This window comes from Aspergillus versicolor (assembly GCF_001890125.1).
Source record: "Aspergillus versicolor CBS 583.65 unplaced genomic scaffold ASPVEscaffold_7, whole genome shotgun sequence".
Taxonomy (NCBI): domain Eukaryota; kingdom Fungi; phylum Ascomycota; class Eurotiomycetes; order Eurotiales; family Aspergillaceae; genus Aspergillus; species Aspergillus versicolor.
The window spans coordinates 1,033,185-1,051,017 of record NW_024467530.1 but is presented as its reverse complement, the minus strand read 5'-3'; the positions used below and the strand labels follow the sequence as shown (position 1 = coordinate 1,051,017).

The 17,833-nt window shown below is 50.4% G+C and overlaps 6 protein-coding genes across 6 annotated transcripts; 2 read left to right on the top strand and 4 right to left on the bottom strand.

The window, feature by feature from the left end:
• Positions 1 to 777: 777 nt before the first annotated feature.
• ASPVEDRAFT_30747 (uncharacterized protein) lies at positions 778 to 2,308 on the bottom strand (the record flags this gene model as incomplete). Its single annotated transcript, XM_040810385.1, has 2 exons — positions 778 to 2,052; positions 2,114 to 2,308. The coding sequence occupies 2 exons, from the start codon at positions 2,306 to 2,308 to the stop codon at positions 778 to 780; spliced, it is 1,470 nt and encodes a 489-aa protein (XP_040670041.1).
• Positions 2,309 to 4,990: 2,682 nt separating this feature from the next.
• On the bottom strand, positions 4,991 to 5,963 carry ASPVEDRAFT_778854 (uncharacterized protein). Its single transcript, XM_040816456.1, has one exon. The coding sequence runs from the start codon at positions 5,677 to 5,679 to the stop codon at positions 5,002 to 5,004; it is 678 nt and encodes a 225-aa protein (XP_040670040.1). The 5' UTR covers positions 5,680 to 5,963; the 3' UTR covers positions 4,991 to 5,001.
• A 136-nt stretch (positions 5,964 to 6,099) lies between these two features.
• ASPVEDRAFT_30745 (SGNH/GDSL hydrolase family protein) lies at positions 6,100 to 7,320 on the bottom strand (the record flags this gene model as incomplete). The annotated part of the gene is made up of 3 exons (XM_040810384.1): positions 6,100 to 6,330; positions 6,428 to 7,060; positions 7,123 to 7,320. The coding sequence occupies 3 exons, from the start codon at positions 7,318 to 7,320 to the stop codon at positions 6,100 to 6,102; spliced, it is 1,062 nt and encodes a 353-aa protein (XP_040670039.1).
• Positions 7,321 to 9,481: 2,161 nt separating this feature from the next.
• On the top strand, positions 9,482 to 11,656 carry ASPVEDRAFT_135376 (peroxisomal copper amine oxidase; the record flags this gene model as incomplete). The annotated part of the gene is made up of 3 exons (XM_040807208.1): positions 9,482 to 9,935; positions 9,988 to 11,238; positions 11,295 to 11,656. The coding sequence occupies 3 exons, from the start codon at positions 9,482 to 9,484 to the stop codon at positions 11,654 to 11,656; spliced, it is 2,067 nt and encodes a 688-aa protein (XP_040670038.1).
• Positions 11,657 to 13,600: 1,944 nt separating this feature from the next.
• ASPVEDRAFT_136324 (pectate lyase family protein) lies at positions 13,601 to 14,679 on the top strand (the record flags this gene model as incomplete). Its single annotated transcript, XM_040807282.1, has 3 exons — positions 13,601 to 13,699; positions 13,754 to 14,066; positions 14,129 to 14,679. 3 exons carry the CDS (start codon positions 13,601 to 13,603, stop codon positions 14,677 to 14,679), a joined length of 963 nt encoding a protein of 320 aa, XP_040670037.1.
• A 364-nt stretch (positions 14,680 to 15,043) lies between these two features.
• ASPVEDRAFT_136136 (uncharacterized protein) lies at positions 15,044 to 17,221 on the bottom strand (the record flags this gene model as incomplete). Its single annotated transcript, XM_040807266.1, has 3 exons — positions 15,044 to 15,334; positions 15,397 to 16,620; positions 16,991 to 17,221. The coding sequence occupies 3 exons, from the start codon at positions 17,219 to 17,221 to the stop codon at positions 15,044 to 15,046; spliced, it is 1,746 nt and encodes a 581-aa protein (XP_040670036.1).
• Positions 17,222 to 17,833: the final 612 nt, after the last annotated feature.

Genomic DNA, 17,833 nt, shown 5'->3' with positions numbered 1-17,833 from the left:
ATGTGTTGTGGGAAGGAGGGTGGGAGCAAACGAAGTGCCTCAAGATGTGAGCCCACAAAGAAAACAGAAAAGTCTCTGAGAGCTCACTGAGAATTATTTTTTAATAAACTAAAGGCTCAGCAGTCGAGTCAGCCTTATCAGGCAGTTTATATATTGAAATAGGCTGCGATTTCTGTGGCGTGAATGCGGCACAAGGTGCGGCACAGTTTGTTGGATAGCAAAATGGTCAGGCTTTTCTAGAAGACATCCTGTGTATACAAGTGTTTACTTTGGAAACAGTGGCAGTAGTCTTATAGACGGCCTGAATTAGGGATTTGGATTCCCTGTGAGCGTAATTATACTCCTTGTACCAATGGAATAGCGATGTATGGGATGTACTCATTGAGAGGCTGACATGGTCACAAAGTAATCAGGGGTTATATTCAATCTGCAGCCACCGACTAGAGCCACCAATGATGAAGAACAGGCAGTATCAACTGTGAGACTGAGTCTTCGCAAGTTGAAAAAGTATGAGATTCGGTTCGATTGGAGGCCCGGGGCACATCCGGTGGCTTGGAAATTCGGGGTTGTTTCGAGATCACCATATGGACGTCCATGAGCCGGCCATGCCGCGCCGCCAATAGGTAGGTACTAGTAAGAGGAGCCCCTAGTATTCAAGACAGCAAAAGGGATTCACTTTCTATATATACTGAAGTTTTGGGCCCCGAAAGATGCTGTTTTGCTGCTAGCCGAGAGGGGGTTGAAACTCCTGGTATCCCACCCTCTGGCCACCATACCTTATTCCCCCGTGGCTTCTGGGTAGACTGTCATGTCAAGCAGATTCTCTTCAATGACATCCCATGCTCGAGGCAGGAGCTTGCCCATAAGCCAGTAATTCTCTGCCTTGTCTTTCCCCAGCATCCAAAAACAGTTAAATCCCTTGTAATCATTGTGGAGAAACTCATAATAATAATTAGCCATTGCTCCCAGAGGATTCTTCCGCATCTCAGTCTTTTCGCCTTGGGTAATAACTGCCGGGCCAAATTTGGCTGCCTGCATCAACTCCGCTTTGATTAGATTGTTGAAGAGCAGGCAAATGCTATCGGATTTCCCGAACAAGATCCTCGGAGACCGATCTGCTTCGATATCTGCCATCATCGACTTTAAGGATTTCCGGCTTTGCTGTTCTGTTCCTTGCTCAGCTACATATCGACGATGTTCGACTGCAATAGGCCCGGCTGGACCCCTAGCAACCTTTGGGGAAAGCAATGCGAATGACCCCAAGATCATATTCTGGAGAAAAACTCCGGTTGAACGAAGCAGTAATGGTATCTTGAAGCGAAGGTTGAATAAATTCAGAACAACAACAGAGCGCGAATTCGGCTCGGAGAGTGCAATAGCACGTGTCGCCCACGCTGTAAGAATGTCGGTCTCGCTAACGAAGGGGACAGGCTTAGTCTCTGGGGTGTTTGCGATAATATCCTGCAGTGTCCGAGCCTTGATTTCCTCGTAGATAGATTTGGGAATGAATATGGCTCGACGTTCTCTAGGGCCATCCATCACCATGTCCCACAAAAATCGCACCTTAAAAATGAGCAAGCTGAGGCCGGTCAGTCGAATCTTCTCAAGAACAAACTCCTCCTCATCATCAGCTGTAATAGAAGGATGCTGCAGAATATCCTCGCGTGCGCCAACAACATTCGGTACCTCGTCTTCTCGACCAGCCAAAACCGAGGACCATGCAGCGAGGAGGGCTTGACCACCCAGAGCATCCATCAGCACATGAGGCCAGACTAAAGATACGATAGTCGCGTCACAGAAGGAAGTGACATGCAAGAATAACGGGGCAATATCCTCTTTCGTAAGCTCTTCGAATTTGGGAAACTTCGTTTTGGCAGCAAACTGTCGGAATTCATTCAAGATCGGTTGAGTTGATGGACCATCACTCTGCTTTGGGAGATGCCTCGCAATAGAATGATCTTGAATTGCCATATCATGATAATCATGTGAGAAAGAGATATTCTCTGTCTTGGTGGGTGATCTTTGAACATGAATCTCCCATTTGTTCTTGCCCTGTATAAAAGGTCAGCGCTTGATGTCCAAGGCGTTGAGGGCATGTTCAACTCATGCAAACCTTGCATCGTATCCGACCACCGAGTTTCCGCCAGTCGCCAATTTCTAACAGCCTGGATAGGGAATCATTCAACTTTTGAGCATCAAGCACGTCGTTAAACCGCATAACCCAAGCCACCCACTCGGGGTTGTTATCCAAAGCGTGCAAAGGGTAGATATCTTCATTCGCGAAGACTGGCTTCTCTCCATCTTCCATGATGAAAAGTGGGTGCTTACAATTTTCCACCTAAGACAAGTCGGAGCCTCGGTTGTAGATATAATTCATTTGACAAAACACAGATGAGTTTGCAAAAGGGGGCCATCGAGGGGTACCCGGGGGTCTTATTTTACTTAACTAATCAAATCTAGTTGCCGAATACATTAACATACATACGTGCCCCTTGCATAAGCTATAATAGTGCATTGTAAGAAATTTTACCCCTGTTTACATCCCGCTACTAGTTGTATGGCAGGCACGAACGCTTACGTTCGTGTTCCATACAAAACAGTACTATAGGATCAAAGCGCGCGCTGAATCATTAATCTGAGATAGGAATGGTGGTAGCCTACCTCCTCCTGAATTCGACACAAGTCTGAACCGGAACAACTTACAAGAAGCATATAAGATCTATCAATTGTCGGCACCAGTGACACATCAGCTCAGGAATCGAGCGCCAACCATTCACCATCAGCAAAGTGGGGCAAGATCGGCCCCGATCGCGCGATTCCTAAATCGGAATAGACGCCTGTTGATGGATCCATCAGATTGTCGGTTCTCCTTATTCAAAGGGGCGGCTTGTTCACGTTTCATAATAAGGGAGGTACACCAGGCGGCACTTCAGAAGAAAGCCGCGTCATGTACAATGTAGCGCTTATGATCACCCAGAATCAGTGTGGTTTTGTTCCGGCCTCTTCTGGCAAGTACCCTCTGTAAATACAGCACTGGGGGGTTTCTTCGATTGGATAATTTTCCGAGATCGTAATTATTGTATATTTTGTATACTGGGCCTTAATCAATTCAATAGATCGATTGTTGGGGACTCTACGGGCGTTGTATGCCTTTTCCCAGCGCGTATATATTGGACTCAGCTATTCTAGCACCTAGTCCAACCTTCACAGCTGCATTTAATGCTCCACCAACGTCTTGGCTATCAGTCGTCGTAGGGTGCTGCTAGCCTGAGCTAGTAGGCGCATCTGTTCGCGTCTCAGTGGCTGCTAGATCAGAGGATGTTGAAGCCGTAAGCGCGCTCAAATTTCTTGTCAAATCAAAACAGCTAGATGGCACAGTAACCCTGCCAGATGATCCCTTCTGAGTAGTTCCAATCTGTACGAAGTATTAAGCGAACATCAATTTCAACTTCTCCGGCGCAATAAGACTAATGTAACGAAAGGAGAAGCTTCGTAAATCTTGAAAGGCTTAACGAAGTCCTGACTTCCCTAGATAGATTCATGGGACGTGGTATCCCCAAGTCACCATCTTGTTTTATGCAGGATCTCTTCTGGCAAGTATCTATGGATACAGCACTGGACAGTTGTTGGTCAAATGGCCAGCGTCGCTTTCTTCTAACGCAGTTGGAGCGAGGCTCAGTAATAGAATGGACATTGAAAAATTCCGTCGAAGATTGAACCGCTCTGCATCCAAGGCAACCTGGGCAAGGACCAGCTGCTACAGTGGTATATTAAAACGTAACGACTTCAGTTGTGTTTGGTATTTGAGGAAAATGCTGTGATTTAAATCGTCCAGGGTCTGGCCACGCGTGGCCTCTGATGCTTTCGCTGCAAGACAGTTGGTACGGAGAAGTATTATGCTCGAATAGGAAATTTATGAATTATAATCAACCCTGCTCGCAACTTCACCTCAAATTCCATGAACCCGCAGTATGTCTCTGGGCCCCGTCCAGTGCTGTATTGTCATGTTGTATGACAGAAAACGTCAATGCTTTGTCAGGCGGTAGAACGGTACGTCGAGTGCGGAATCCGACCATTTTAAGCCCAGGACTCCCTTCCGGGTGGTGGTCGCTTCTCAAGGAGATCGTCTACGGAGGAAGAGAGAAAACCCCTTTCTAGTTGCCAGTTGTTACCCATGATTCAAGGTGGATTGACCCAGCTGTTTTCCTGACGCCCTGAGGCTGAGATTGGCCCCTTACAACCCAGCCAATTCGGGTTGTAAAAGTGGGGGGCTGGAGGTCAGCGCAGCTCCTTAGGTCTTACCAGAGACAGGATGTCATCAATGAGATTGCTCGAGAATTACTGGGGACGGCCCATCGTGGGTGGCCTCGGTGAGGCCGGCGCCGCGAGTCATCATGGAGCACCAAGTGGAACGCGGAGAACGCACTAAGAAGGTTGGAAGGCAGAAAGAAAAGCGAAGAATAAGATTGGAGCCAGGAATGGCAGCCCGCCTCGCTCCGCACGCACCATTTGCTCGCAGGCGGTTGGACCCGTCATCCCGTGCACAGCCCTGCCATCAGCGCTTGCGAGTTTCAACCTGTTGTCTTCTCCGAGGGGGAAGCAATTCTCATGTGCGGTTGACACTCCTTAATTTCGGTCATGAAGCCACAATTGATAACTAATACATGGGTTCAATGTCAGAAGACCATACAAAGACCGAATCAGAATATAGTACAAAATCCCGAAGCCGTCACTGCCTCACTGGAAGCGAGAACTCCGCAGGGTGCCAGTGGGCAGTGCACGAACCAACTCAAACGTGGTAATGGAGACAACCCAAGCAGTCTGTTTCCAATACCCATGGCACCTGCATGCCTGGATATACACCAATTTGGCGTCACTGATCCACCAGGCCGTCGCCAGCAGCCTGCTGCCCAACAATTACCACTGCAACCGCCATCTAACCAGCCAAACAAACTCCGGTCAGAAACACGCTCGCTAAGCATAAATGGAACAGATCAGGTCTCAACTCACTAGAGCTAAGTCCACGCCCCTCGCAACCCTAACCCTCCACATAGGCCGAAACCGAAACGGTGGTTTCTGGCCCTGCGCCAACTCCCCCGGATCGGTGACTCGGTCAATATTCGCAACCTGCTGACCATCTACAACAGCAACTTGAGCAAAGTTGTCCACGTCCAGCGAGTAAATCTCCATGGTTGTTTCAGGGTCGACGGTGGACGGCCGCATCAGGGTATCCGTTAGCGTCTTTTTGCTCTTATATTTCTGCGTGGGTCTTCTCGCATTTAGTGGTATGCATGAATTGCGGAACCGAAGCACAGCCCTAGGCGCTTGGACTGCTACGCGACATTTTGCTGATAGTAGCGTTTCACTGGTTGCTGCCCCGCCGGGGAGCTTGAGCTCGAGCGTAGACGAGTCATACCACCGACTCCGTAGTTCGAATAGAGGGAGGCCCGATGCATCGCGGAAGATGCGGCGTTGCGCAAGACCCCATGGATTTCCGTTGACTGTGAATAGGGTTGCTCCGTTCTCGTGGGCGACAGTGTAGTCGAGTGGATGCCATGGCTCGGGACTGTTGCGGACTGTGATGACCGTCTCTGGCTCGGCTGTCGTGATGGTCTCATTCCGGATTGCTAAGGGCCATCGTGGTTGCACTGGAGCTTGTTGCTGGAGGGAGAGCGCCATGCATGACTTGTTGGTGTTGACATTGGGTTTACTGCAATGTATTGGGGATATGGGAAAAGACAAGGCATATATAACCCTCCCTTTTCCACGACAGGGCTCATACTACGATAGTGCTTAGCGTTTCAGTGGAGATGCGCGGCATTGCACTGGGAACAGCATAGAGAGGACCCAGGCTGACGCTGGGTCTGCCTTGTTGGCGATGTTGGGGGAGATGGCCTCTTGATTGGTCCGGCCCGCTCCTTCGCCCCCAAAGCGTCCACGCTCAGGGGATCCCTACGGTAAAGCAAATAAGGCTGTGTGAGTAATCCAATCCCGAAAGTAGGCTTGAGAATCAGTATTTATCATTTTTTTCGTGCTGCAGGTATGTCCATGGGTCTTCCAACGGTGCGAGATTACGACTTGGTCTCGGCTTATATTGCCCTACCAGTACGCTGCCCAGCGGCTGTTGTTTCCTGAAACGAGATTGACAAATTCTCTCCCGATAACCTTGTCAACACGCTCAGAAGGATGCAGCTCATCAAACCAAAGAAAGGCTTCCTCGTTCGGAAGCCGCTCGCAGTCCCCAGTAGCCTCATCGCAGTGCTTGACGTATCCAGTGACGTTGCTTGGCGAAGCTAGATATTCGGTTGGGTTATGCCAAATATCGGAGATCTACACTGTCAGCGAATCCCTGAAATGTCGAAACTAACCAAGGTGATGGAAGGTGGGGTAGAAGGAAAAGGAAGCAAACAAAAAAAAAGGAACATACCAAGCCATACATATCCATCACCGCAAGCTGCGCCCCCGGGTACCGATTTGCAATTTTCGACTCATACGCTGTCTTGTAATGGAACACATCGTTGGCTGTAACCACAGTCTCCCACATCCGATAGCTAATCTCCGTGATGTTGGCCCCTTTATCTGGGTATCCGCTTGTTGAATTCAGCCCACCGTTCTCAGGAGTCGCATACTGTGGAGCCAGCTGCAACGGCGCCAGGTTCATGATCACAAAGTGTCGGCCCCCATTGGCGTAGACCGCGTCAAGGGCTTCATAGACACACTCGATGAAGTCGGGAATAACGGCCCCTTTGACCTGAGAATCCGTGAGAAAAGCATTGTTACCCACGTCATTCGTTCCAATCCATATAGCATAGACGGTCTCATTCGGCCCGATATTGATAAAATCGTCCCCATTTGGCTCTGTATGTTTGCTATCCGCAAGAAATGCAGGAATCTCATATTCCAAAACCGAAGGGAACGGGGCATTGATGGTGTCGAATGTCCGCGGTGAAATCTCGTTCGAACACACAGCCCCCGAGACGGCATAATTGTAACGAGTCAAATTCGCGATTTGCGACGCAAAGTGTCCCCAGGTATACCCTCCAGACGCCGAGTCATTGCTCTTTGAGATGGTTAGCGCTCTTGTGAAACTCAGGTGGTGGTGGTGGTGGCGGCGAGACTTACAACGGGCTGTTTCCAACCGACCGGTGGTGCCGTCCCATTATTACTCGCGAAATACCCAAGCCGGGAATCGTCGGTGTAGCTATTTCCAAATGTTACGAGCCCCTTCCACTCACTTGGGCCCCATTGATGAGCCTTCTCAGCATTTGCTGCGATGAGGGCTGAAAGCAAAACTGCGAGAGTTCTCGGAAGCGCAACCATTCTAGTAATCAATCCTTCAAATCTTATCGCATGGCAAGAAAAATCACTTATAGCCAGGCGGTTGTCCACTGAATTTATTCAAGTTTCCCCACTCGCTTGGGTGACGAACTGGTGATTGATCTGCCACGGTCCAACTTCCGGAGAGTCGATCTCGTGCCGGAGCGGGCGACCGGAATCGGCTGAATGCAGGGGTTGTCTCTTCGCTAATTTGTTGGAGCATCGTTCTCCTCGTTCTCGGGTCAATTGGATATTTCCTCCAGGCTGGCTTTGTTTCTGCGAGTGCTCGGTGGAATTCCTGATTGGCCAATTGAAATTGGAGCTGCCAAATAAAGATCGTCGTCGACTCGGCTCTGATCCGCTTTTCCCAAAAGTTCATTCAGGGGTGTTATCTGTGATGGTTCCTTGCGCCAGCACAGAGCATGATGAAAGAGGATTTTCATTTGCTGGCGAAGCCCAAGTCGTCGACTCTTTATGATTTGCCTCTGGGCACAAGCTCTCCCCCCAAGGCATCGCAATGGGCGGCGATTCATTTAAGGTGCCTACTTCTGTGCCTACCCATCTACTCGGTTTCAAGCCCATTCATTGTCAGTTGCTGCCCCTGCGATTCCCCCGGCATGCCTTGGTTCATCCGCCCTTCTTGCGGTCTCTCCAAAGCTTGCACCCACCCTTAGAGATGCCTTGCTCCCTTTTCCACGCCAGGAACCCTCCATCTCATTCATAAATTTTCGCACTTAGAACCTCGGGCCATGTTGATGATGTCAGCCAGTCTATCCTGGTGCGCAAAAGAGAATGGAACACACTGCACTAACTGCTAACCTACCAGCCGCACCGGGCCAGGTTGCTCCGCCCACAACCACCTTAGATTTCTGTGGCTTTTCGCCACGTGAAGAAACAACAAGTACCTGGTGTCTAGAGCTCAGTGCCAATGGACCTTTGGGTGGAAACAATCAAAAAATGATTTAGGCGGCACCAGTTTTGCATGTAGCGGAGTCCTACGCAGAACTATACCGGCTAAACAGCGGAATTGCGGCTATATTCTCCAGCACGGATTGTGGGTTACCAGTGTTACTTGCCTCCCGAACCTTGCCTAGCTCTAGGGCCCAATGATCCTATCGCATCTCAAAGTTGTACAAGGGAGTTTCTCTTGATGATCGCTGCCTGTGTATAGTGCCACAGTCCGCCAAGAGTTCTTCCTTCAATTCTAATGGACATTATTCCAGATTGTTCAAACGAGAACTCATTTTCTGTTTCCGCGTTTCCTATCTCTCGACGAGTATAGGAGATCTATCACACTTTTAAACCAATATCAGACCGATTGGTAAGCGGATACCCGCGTTGTGCTCTCAGCCGAAGAGTGAATTGGCATCTCATCAGTGCTCCTCTTTCGACGCGAGGGATAACGACCGTACGGTGTGATCTAATTTGCAACGTCACCTTCTCTTTGGTCGATGCCTTATTTCCCATGTAAATTGTCAAGCCGGGTTAGGAGAAACGGAGAAACGGAGAAACCCTGAAGCATTTTTCGATTGCCTGAGGGCGCTAGACACGATGACTTTTGGACTAGCAAGACCTCTCATAGCTATGTGCGATCGGATATCTTATAGCTTGTAAGCTTAGGTCGGTAATACCGCTGGACGACCTCAGATGCGGACTTGATCATGGGAGCGTGCACCCCCGAAAGAGAATCCGGGGAAGTCGGAGAACGGCGCAAGGCCAACCACTCTTGGACAGAGGATCCGTGCCGCGAATCAGCGAAATTCGGAAGCAGGTGCGGATGCTGTCTCGACAATTACCAAGATAGTCAAGTTGGAGCTGTGGTGAGTGGTTTCAACTGCTGTTTGGGGAACGAGAACACGAGGTGGCACGCTAGCCCCGATTTGGCCAAGAAATCCGAGCGCCAGGTGCATCTTATCGGACTCGTTTCTTATCGGTTGTTACACTGGCAGCTCAGGATGCAGCAGTTTCCAACTTATAAACCACCCCTCTTCCCCTCACTGAAAGTCTTTGTTTCATTTAGGATCATACAGTTGTCTCTCTCTTCCGTGCTCCTCTGACATTGCGGTGTCGACGTGACTTTGTCGACCACTTCCCTTCACTCTCCACCTTATCACACTACTCATATACTTCCCCGCCCTCATATATACAACGAACGGATACGACAATGGTCCTCGACCGTCTTCAGCAACTGACCATGCAGGTCAGCGCCTCGGCGCCTCCTCCACATCCTTTGGATCCCCTTACAACTACTGAAATCGAAGCTGCTGTTGATATTGTTCGCAAAGAACATGGAAAGCTTAATTTCAACGGCGTTACACTCTACGAGCCCCGCAAGGAGCAAATGATGGCCTGGCTGGCAAATACCGAGGGCACTCCTCGCCCCACTCGTGCTGCTGACGTTGTTGCCATTGCTCCAGGTGGGAAAATATACGATGGTGTCGTCGACCTTGACGCAAAGAAAATCATTCAATGGAAGCACACGCCTGGCGTACAGCCTCTGATCACTATGGAGGATTTGCAGGAGGTAGAGCACATTGCCCGCAAGGACCCTAAGGTCATAGAGCAGTGTGGAATCCTTGGTATTCCTCCACAAGATATGGATAAGGTTTACTGTGATCGTAAGTCGGGTCTCAATAATAACCTATTTTGCTTCTCTAACGAGAGCCATAGCTTGGACAATCGGATACGACGAGCGCTTCGGCACGGATATCCGTCTACAACAAGCTCTCATGTACTACCGACCTCACGTTGATGACTCCCAGTACACCTATCCCTTGGACTTCTGCCCTATCTATAATGCGGAGACTAAGCAAATCATCCACATCGATGTCCCGCCTGTGCGACGCCCTCTTAGCAAGGCTCCTCCCAACAACTACCACGTCGAGTCCGTTGAGAAAGAGGGCGGCTACAGGACCGACCTGAAACCAATCCATATCACACAGCCGGAAGGTGTCTCTTTCACTGTGAATGGACGGAGCATCAGTTGGCAGAACTGGAACATCCACGTTGGCTTCAACTACCGCGAGGGTCTCGTCCTTGACAACATCACCTACAACGACAAAGGCAACGTCCGCCCCGTTTTCTACCGACTGTCTCTAGCCGAGATGGTTGTTCCATACGGTAACCCTGATCACCCCCACCAGCGAAAGCACGCTTTCGACTTGGGAGAGTACGGTGGTGGCTATATGACCAACAGCCTGTCTCTTGGCTGCGACTGCAAGGGCGCAATCCACTATATGGATGCGGCATTTGTCAACCGTGCCGGTGCCAGCACGATCGTGAAGAACGCAATCTGTATCCACGAAGAAGATGCTGGTATCCTCTACAAGCATACCGATTTCCGTGACGAGTCCATGATTGTCACCCGCGGTCGTAAACTGATCCTCTCACACATCTTTACCGCTGCTAACTATGAATACTGCGTCTACTGGATCTTCCATCAGGATGGCACTATCCAGCTGGACATTAAGTTGACCGGTATCCTGAACACCTTCGCCATGAACCCCGGCGAGGACACCCACGGCTGGGGCACCGAAGTCTACCCAGGAGTCAATGCCCACAACCACCAACACTTATTCTGTCTCCGTGTCGACGCCAACGTCGACGGCCCACACAATACCGTCTTCCAAGTCGACGCGACTCAAGGACCCGGTGAAGTCGGCAGCGCAGAAAACAAATACGGAAATGCTTTCTATGCTAAGAAGACGAAATTCACCACTCCTCTCGAGGCAATGTCTGACTACGACGGATCCACCAGCCGAACGTGGGAAATCGCAAACACCAACAAGCTCAACCCGTACAGCAAAAAGCCTGTCTCTTATAAACTTGTCAGTCGTGAAGTTCCGGGTCTCCTCCCCAAAGAGGGTGGACTCGTCTGGAAACGAGCCGGTTTCGCTAGACACGCCGTGCACGTTACAAAGTGTAAGATTCGCAGCACCCCATTTAAAAACCCCTCAGAACTAATCACTGTCGAACAGACTCGGACGACCAAGTCCACCCAGCAGGCCGCCACGTCCCCCAGACTTCTGGAGAGCCCTCCCAAGGTCTCCCGCAATGGATTGCAGAGGCCGGTCCCAACAGCTCAATAGACAACACTGACGTCGTCCTCTGGCACACTTTTGGCCTAACTCACTTCCCCACTCCCGAGGATTTTCCCATCATGCCCGCAGAGCCCATGACTGTCCTCCTGCGGCCAAGGAACTTCTTCACACGCAACCCGGTCCTCGATGTCCCACCTAGCTATGCGCGTACACCGTCACAGGTCGCCGCTGGCTCTTCCGCTTGTGGGTGCAGTAATAGTAAGAAGAACTCGCCGGATGGATCGAGCGTGCTGGTTTGAGGAGGGATGTTGTTGAAGCATGGCATTGAATAATGATTGATGTCTGTTTGTCCATAATGTTGCATGGCATTTTCTTGTACATAGAAGTTTTTTTTGAGTCTAAATTTTCCTCTGATTAATTCTTCTTCCCCTCAGATTGTCGACGCGGCAAAGTTGAGACTGGATCTCAGTTATTGACTGTTTGTTGATATTCACTGCCAATTAGTATGGTCAGTCGTTGTCCGTCGATGCGGAAGTATAGATGAACATAGGCTGGTGTAATTATTAGAAAGACCAGCAACTAAGAATGGACAAGGGATATGCAAAATAGTGTGCAATGGAGCATAGAGACCTAGGGAATGGTGGGAAAAAGAAAGGCCTTGACAAGGTGGGCGGCTGTCGGTGTCAGGTGGGAGTCAGGTTGTCCTCCAATTTGCTCTTCCTTGTTCCTTGATCTCTCCTCAATTCAAAACACCGTGCTGCCGGTTCCAACACAGCACACTGGCCAATGTCAAATTAACACCTGCCATCCAAAATAGAATTCTTGGCATCATCCCACCGTGCAGCTACTGTAGGCTTCCCCTTTCCTTTCGGCTGCCGGTTATCAAGATTCCGGATTAATCGCTTCCTTGGCAGCCACCTGGTACCTGACATCTTGACCCGCCCCTATCCAGGAATACTTGTCGCTTACTCATTTACATTGTAGTGGGCCTGTTTAGACTTGGCAGCGTGGAGCTGGTGCTCCTGTTTCTGTCAGCCTCCTTAAGCCAAGCCACAAACCACCTGGTTTAGCGATACCCATGGAGGTGTGGAGAGGACACCATGACTCGTAAGCGCCATAGAGCCAGGACTCACCATTTTCGTGTTACAATAAGTCCTTCAATTGATGTCATGGAGATATGCAAAGCTCAGATATATGCTATTGGCGCATTATCTCGGTTCCCGAGGAATTGATGTGATCACGCGTGCCCAAAGCGTGGACTCGTTGAGTTCTGTTGCCTCTGCGTGAATGAGTCGTAAGTGAGACAATATCGCATCACATTTCAACATTTAGGCCACAAAGTGCGCGAGTCTTGGTGGTTGACTCCTCCAATATCCATCGGCTCCGCACCTGGACAGGCCAGCCAGTTCCATAAATCAGCGTCCAGGCGCGCATACCACCAGAAATAGATTAATTCCTGGCAGTTATCTGTCGAGAATTGCATCAAGTATGGCGTAAATACTCCTGAGCTTTTGTGATTCCATTTCTGCCAACTCTACACATCTAGAGAATGTCATACCGGTAAGGCTGACAGCGGACGATCAGTTCCCTGCCCTGTAGGGCAGAATACCGACGATCCAAGACTACAGGCAAAAGCTTCCTTGCACGGCCTGCCAAAAGCGAAGACAGTGGCTACCGGATGCCCTGGGCAATTTTTCCGCTCTTGAGGCATCAAGTGTGATGAATCTCAGCCCGCCGTTGCCGATTGTTCTTAGCATATGCCCTGAAACAGACTATCATCGTTTGAGGAATTTCTCCGGTTTCACTTTGATCACGTTCCTAACCATGCTCGCCCCTACCTTCAGGAACCTGCCCCTTGGAAAGTCGTCGCCTCGTTTCCCCCCAAGCTCCTTCGTTTAGGAGTTCTTGGCGCCCGGATTGTCCGGCGTCAACGAACCGGTGTCTAGTTTAGCTGTAACGCCATATCCAATATGCGGAGGCCCTAGCTCAGCTCCAGTGAGCCTTCGCTGGCTTTCGTGTCCATATCCGGGAGTTTCAGGTGTCGATCGTTTCAGTTGTTCTTCCGTCGACCAAGACCCCGGTGGAGCAAGATGAAGCATGGAAGGACTATATAAGAAGCCGGTCGGAAGTCAGGTATTTTGGTTTTGTTCTTCAACAGCTAGCCTGTCAATCATTCCGCATACACTCTCTTTCTTGCATCTGCTTCAACTCCTTACTTTCTTTTCAACCAAGGTCATTTCAAAATGTCTAACCTTAAGTTTCTTCTCGCCGTCGTCAGCTGCTTAGGGCCGGCCCTTGCAGCTCCGACTCCCACCACCAACTTCAACAAGCGTGCTGATGATGTACGTTTTAAGTCATTTTTTCCATTTTGCAAAACATCGCGCTGACCTACAAAGGCTGCTTTCGGCTTCGCAAGCCTGAACGGAGGCACTACCGGTGGTGCCGGAGGTGCCACCACCACCGTCTCCTCGTACGCTGAATTCACCGCTGCCGTCGAGGGCAATGAGGCCAAGGTCGTCGTCGTCAGCGGCCCCATTACCGAGTCCGCGGCGCAGGTCGATGTCGGCAGCAACACCAGCATCCTCGGTGCTGACGACACCGCTGTCCTCGAGGGCTTCGGTCTCCGACTCAAGGAGGTTGAGAACGTCATCATCCGCAACCTCGGCGTGAAGAAGGTCATCGCTGATAACGGAGATGCTATTGGTGCTGGTGCGTCACAATAACCCAATTGGCAGTGAGTTCTTACAAGCAGATGGCTAATGATATGGCAGAATACTCCAGCAACATTTGGATCGACCATGTCGACGTCTCCTCCGACCAAGAGCACGACAAGGACTACTATGACGGTCTTCTTGACTTCAAGCGTGGCTCGGACTACATCACCGTGTCCAACAGCTACATCCACGACCACTGGAAGGCCTCGCTCGTCGGACACTCCAACAGCAACGAGGAGGAAGACAAGGGCAAGCTCCACATCACCTACGCCAACAACTACTGGCAGAACCTGAACTCGCGCGGTCCCTCAATCCGCTTCGGAACTGGTCACATCTACAACAACTACTACGAGAACGTCAGCGACGGCATCAACACCCGTATTGGTGCCCAGGTCCTCGTCGAGTCCAACACCTGGGTTGATGGCAAGAAGGCTCTCTACTCAACTGACGAGGGCTTTGCCGTTGAGCGCGACAACGACTTCGGCGGTGCTTCGTCTGACGCCGAGGAGGGTACTCTGACCAGCGTCGACTACGAGTATGACCTTCTTGGCCCGGATGCTGTTAAGGAGGCTGTTGTGGGAACTGCCGGGCAGACTCTTACTTTTTAAACGCTCCCTTTTGACATCCTTTTCTTCTCTCTTCGCTAGCCGCCTATAGGCCTTTGCAGCAGTGATAGCGTGTATATATAAACTACTATACTTAGTTCTTATCACGAATCAATCCATCAATCGGCCATATCTATACTATACTAACATATTTTACCATTTCATCGCCGCGTTGTATGTGTGTACAACCAATACAAACAAAGTTCGCCTCTTACCATGCATCAGCCCACCTATTTATATGAGGCAAGCCATCCCTAATGTACAGAACCCCTGGTAATCTTGTCAATCCAGTCAACTCCAGTCAAACAGAATCCGAGCATCCGAATCAGAAACACATAAATCCCAAACGCAGTCAGTCACGCCCAAACTAGATATCATAAGCATCAAACCTCCACGCCGCGTCTCTAGCCTCCCGGCTCTTCCGTAGCACCCACGGCATCGTCCACTCTTTCCACCGGCCCTCTAGAAACCCCATGTCGCGATGCGTCGCCCACATCCGCCTTGCAGCGGAAAAGGCGTCTTCGACGCGGCCCCGACGTACAGACTCGTATTTGGAGAAGATTGTGTGGAGGTCATCGTCGCGGTGGTGAGCGAGGATGCGGCAGAACATTATAGAGTCGTCGAGGGCGTAGGCGGCTGATTCGTCACGAGGGGGCATCTAGATATTATCATGAGTTTTATGCGGAGAAATTAAATTTGATTGGTCGGTTTGGGACTTACTGCGTGTGCTGCGTCGCCGAGTAAAATCACCCGACCCTTCCACCATCGGCCGCCTGGTCTGACTTGATAGACTGGATAAAGCATCCAGTTTGTTTTAAGGTTGGCAACGTCCCGGATCCAAGGGTTCCCGGAGTTTGCGAAGCGGGAACGGATCTCTGATTGGAGGGCTGCGTGGATGGCGATTCGCCTCCGAGGGTCTAGGTCTGGAGTATTTGGGGAAGGGGGGTCAATGCGGAACCGTGGGAGCAGTGACTCGTTAACCTGCAGTATGGCGGCGAGGAAGAGTATTGAGTGGTTTCGGTCGCAGAAACTTCCCAGAAGGTCGCCGTGGCGGGAAAGGGCGAGACCGCTGGTGGTGAAAGGTGGCGGGTGCATAGTTTGTTGTGTTTCTTCGGTAGAGAGGGCCGGGGTGGAAGGGTGAGATAGGTTGCTAACGCTCCGGGTAGTGCTTCTGTTTTTGCTGGAGGCGTGCGTGCTTTCGCTGGCACTAGTGCTGGGACGGCTGAAACTGGTTCTCACAGACGGAGACGGAGGGGGAGGAGGGGTTTCGATTGTTGTCTGGAGAAAGGACAAGCCAGTATATTCCGACGGACGGCTAGGGTCGACATATTGCGTGCGGAGGGCGGAGTGGACACCATCACATCCAAGAACAAGATCACCTGCAGCGGAGGTACCGTCTTCAAAGTGCAGGATGGTTTGGTCGTTGTGTTCCGTGACGCTTGTAAGCTTTTTGCTGTATACAATCCGGATGTTCGGGTGGCGTTCGACAACGGCCAACAACGCCAGAGAGAGGACAATCCGCATCACCCTGCGGCCCTTGTAACCGTCTATACCGTTACCGTCGCCATCTGTAAAATCAATTGAACCGAGCGGTCGTCCGGAGCGGCTCGAGAAGAGTTCAATTGCATCGACATCGGCACCACCGTCGGCACCTTGACGGTCGAGTTCGGAGAGGACGCCTAGTCGGTCGAGATGTCGTTGTGCAACTGGTGTGAGATTGATGGCACCGCCGGAGGTCGAGAGGACATCGTGACGCTCGAAAATGGTTATCTGGAGGTTAGGCTCGTGGGGTTTCAATTCCTTCGCTAGAGCCAGAGCACTAGCTATACCGGCAATACCCGCACCAACGATGAGGATCTTGCGCGTGCGTGGAGAGGGATCGGGGATGGAGAGAGGCAGGACATAGCCAGCCCAGGGATCATTCTCCTTGTTCAAATGCATGATCTACTAGCATAGTGTAGTGAAGGGTGAGGAGTGAAGACTTTTCAAAATCAAGGTTGCGTGAAGAAAATCGATTGAGTAGCAGGGATTAACGTAGCTAAGACTAGCGCCAGTATTTGTGGAGATTTCTCGGACCCAAGAGTCTTAGCGGCCGTTAGTTATTTAAGACACATCACACATCATCAATCATCAGCGGAGAAAAATACACGAATGACAGGAAGAGAATTCATTGCAGCGTCTCCTGGTGCGCCATCAACCGCCATTCAGCGTCCGATCCCTGGGCCCAGGTGGACGTCCCCGTCGCCACGTACTCCTCGCCGTTCTGCGACGCGCGGATTCGATAGGTAGCTATGCCCGCCATCAGATCTATCACAACCACCTGTACGTCCTGCAGGTCGTAGTCGTCGAATTTGTGGTACTTGTTGGCGAAAGTCTCGCCCAGCTCGTCCACGGTAATGATATCTTTCTTGGGGAAGAGAAAGACGGCGTTCGGATGCGACAGCCGTTCCAGTTCGGGTCTTGGATCGGCCGAAGTTATCGCGGTCCAAAGAGTGCGCTCCTGGGCGATGATCTCGGATTCGATGCGCTGGTGAATGGCCGGCATTTTTATAAAGGAAAATAATATGGAATAATATGGAGGGAAAGAAGCTTGAGGGTGGTCTTGTGCCGTGGGAGTAGCTGGTAGCGAGTCGGTATTTAAGCAGCGCCAACGATGACATCACAAGGCGCTGATCAACAATTTCCTCCATTTCCTTCGTTGTTTCTTTAAGCCACAGCAGGCCCTGCACCCCTGACGTCTTTGCTGCTATTATTATCATTGGGTATTACGAAATCCAATAATAAAACAATGCATATAGCCAAATGCCCTGCTGGACCTGTCTGCATATCGCAAATAGGTGACCTCATCATCATGCACGTGTTGAGGTCTATGCACTCCATGCAGCTTAATGTCCATGAAGTGACTTGCATACGGGCTGGTGCATATTATATTAGATGTCTTCGTATATGTGAAATTTTATATTAATGACTTGCATTCTGTGGGGAATATTATTGCCGCATTGAGGAGTTCGATAGTAACATAGTGTTCAGAAAGTATGGTTGTAAACACCACCTGTCAATGCCATTGTCATTTCGATATTCACCACAATGGAATTGTTATAAGGTACAAAAATTAAAAATATATTAACACAACGAATTTTTCCTTTGATCATGAACC

Coding starts and splice junctions, on each gene's coding strand:
- ASPVEDRAFT_778854 (XM_040816456.1), bottom strand. CDS start 5,679: ATGGCGCTCTCCCTCCAGCAACAAGCTCCAGTGCAACCACGATGGCCC.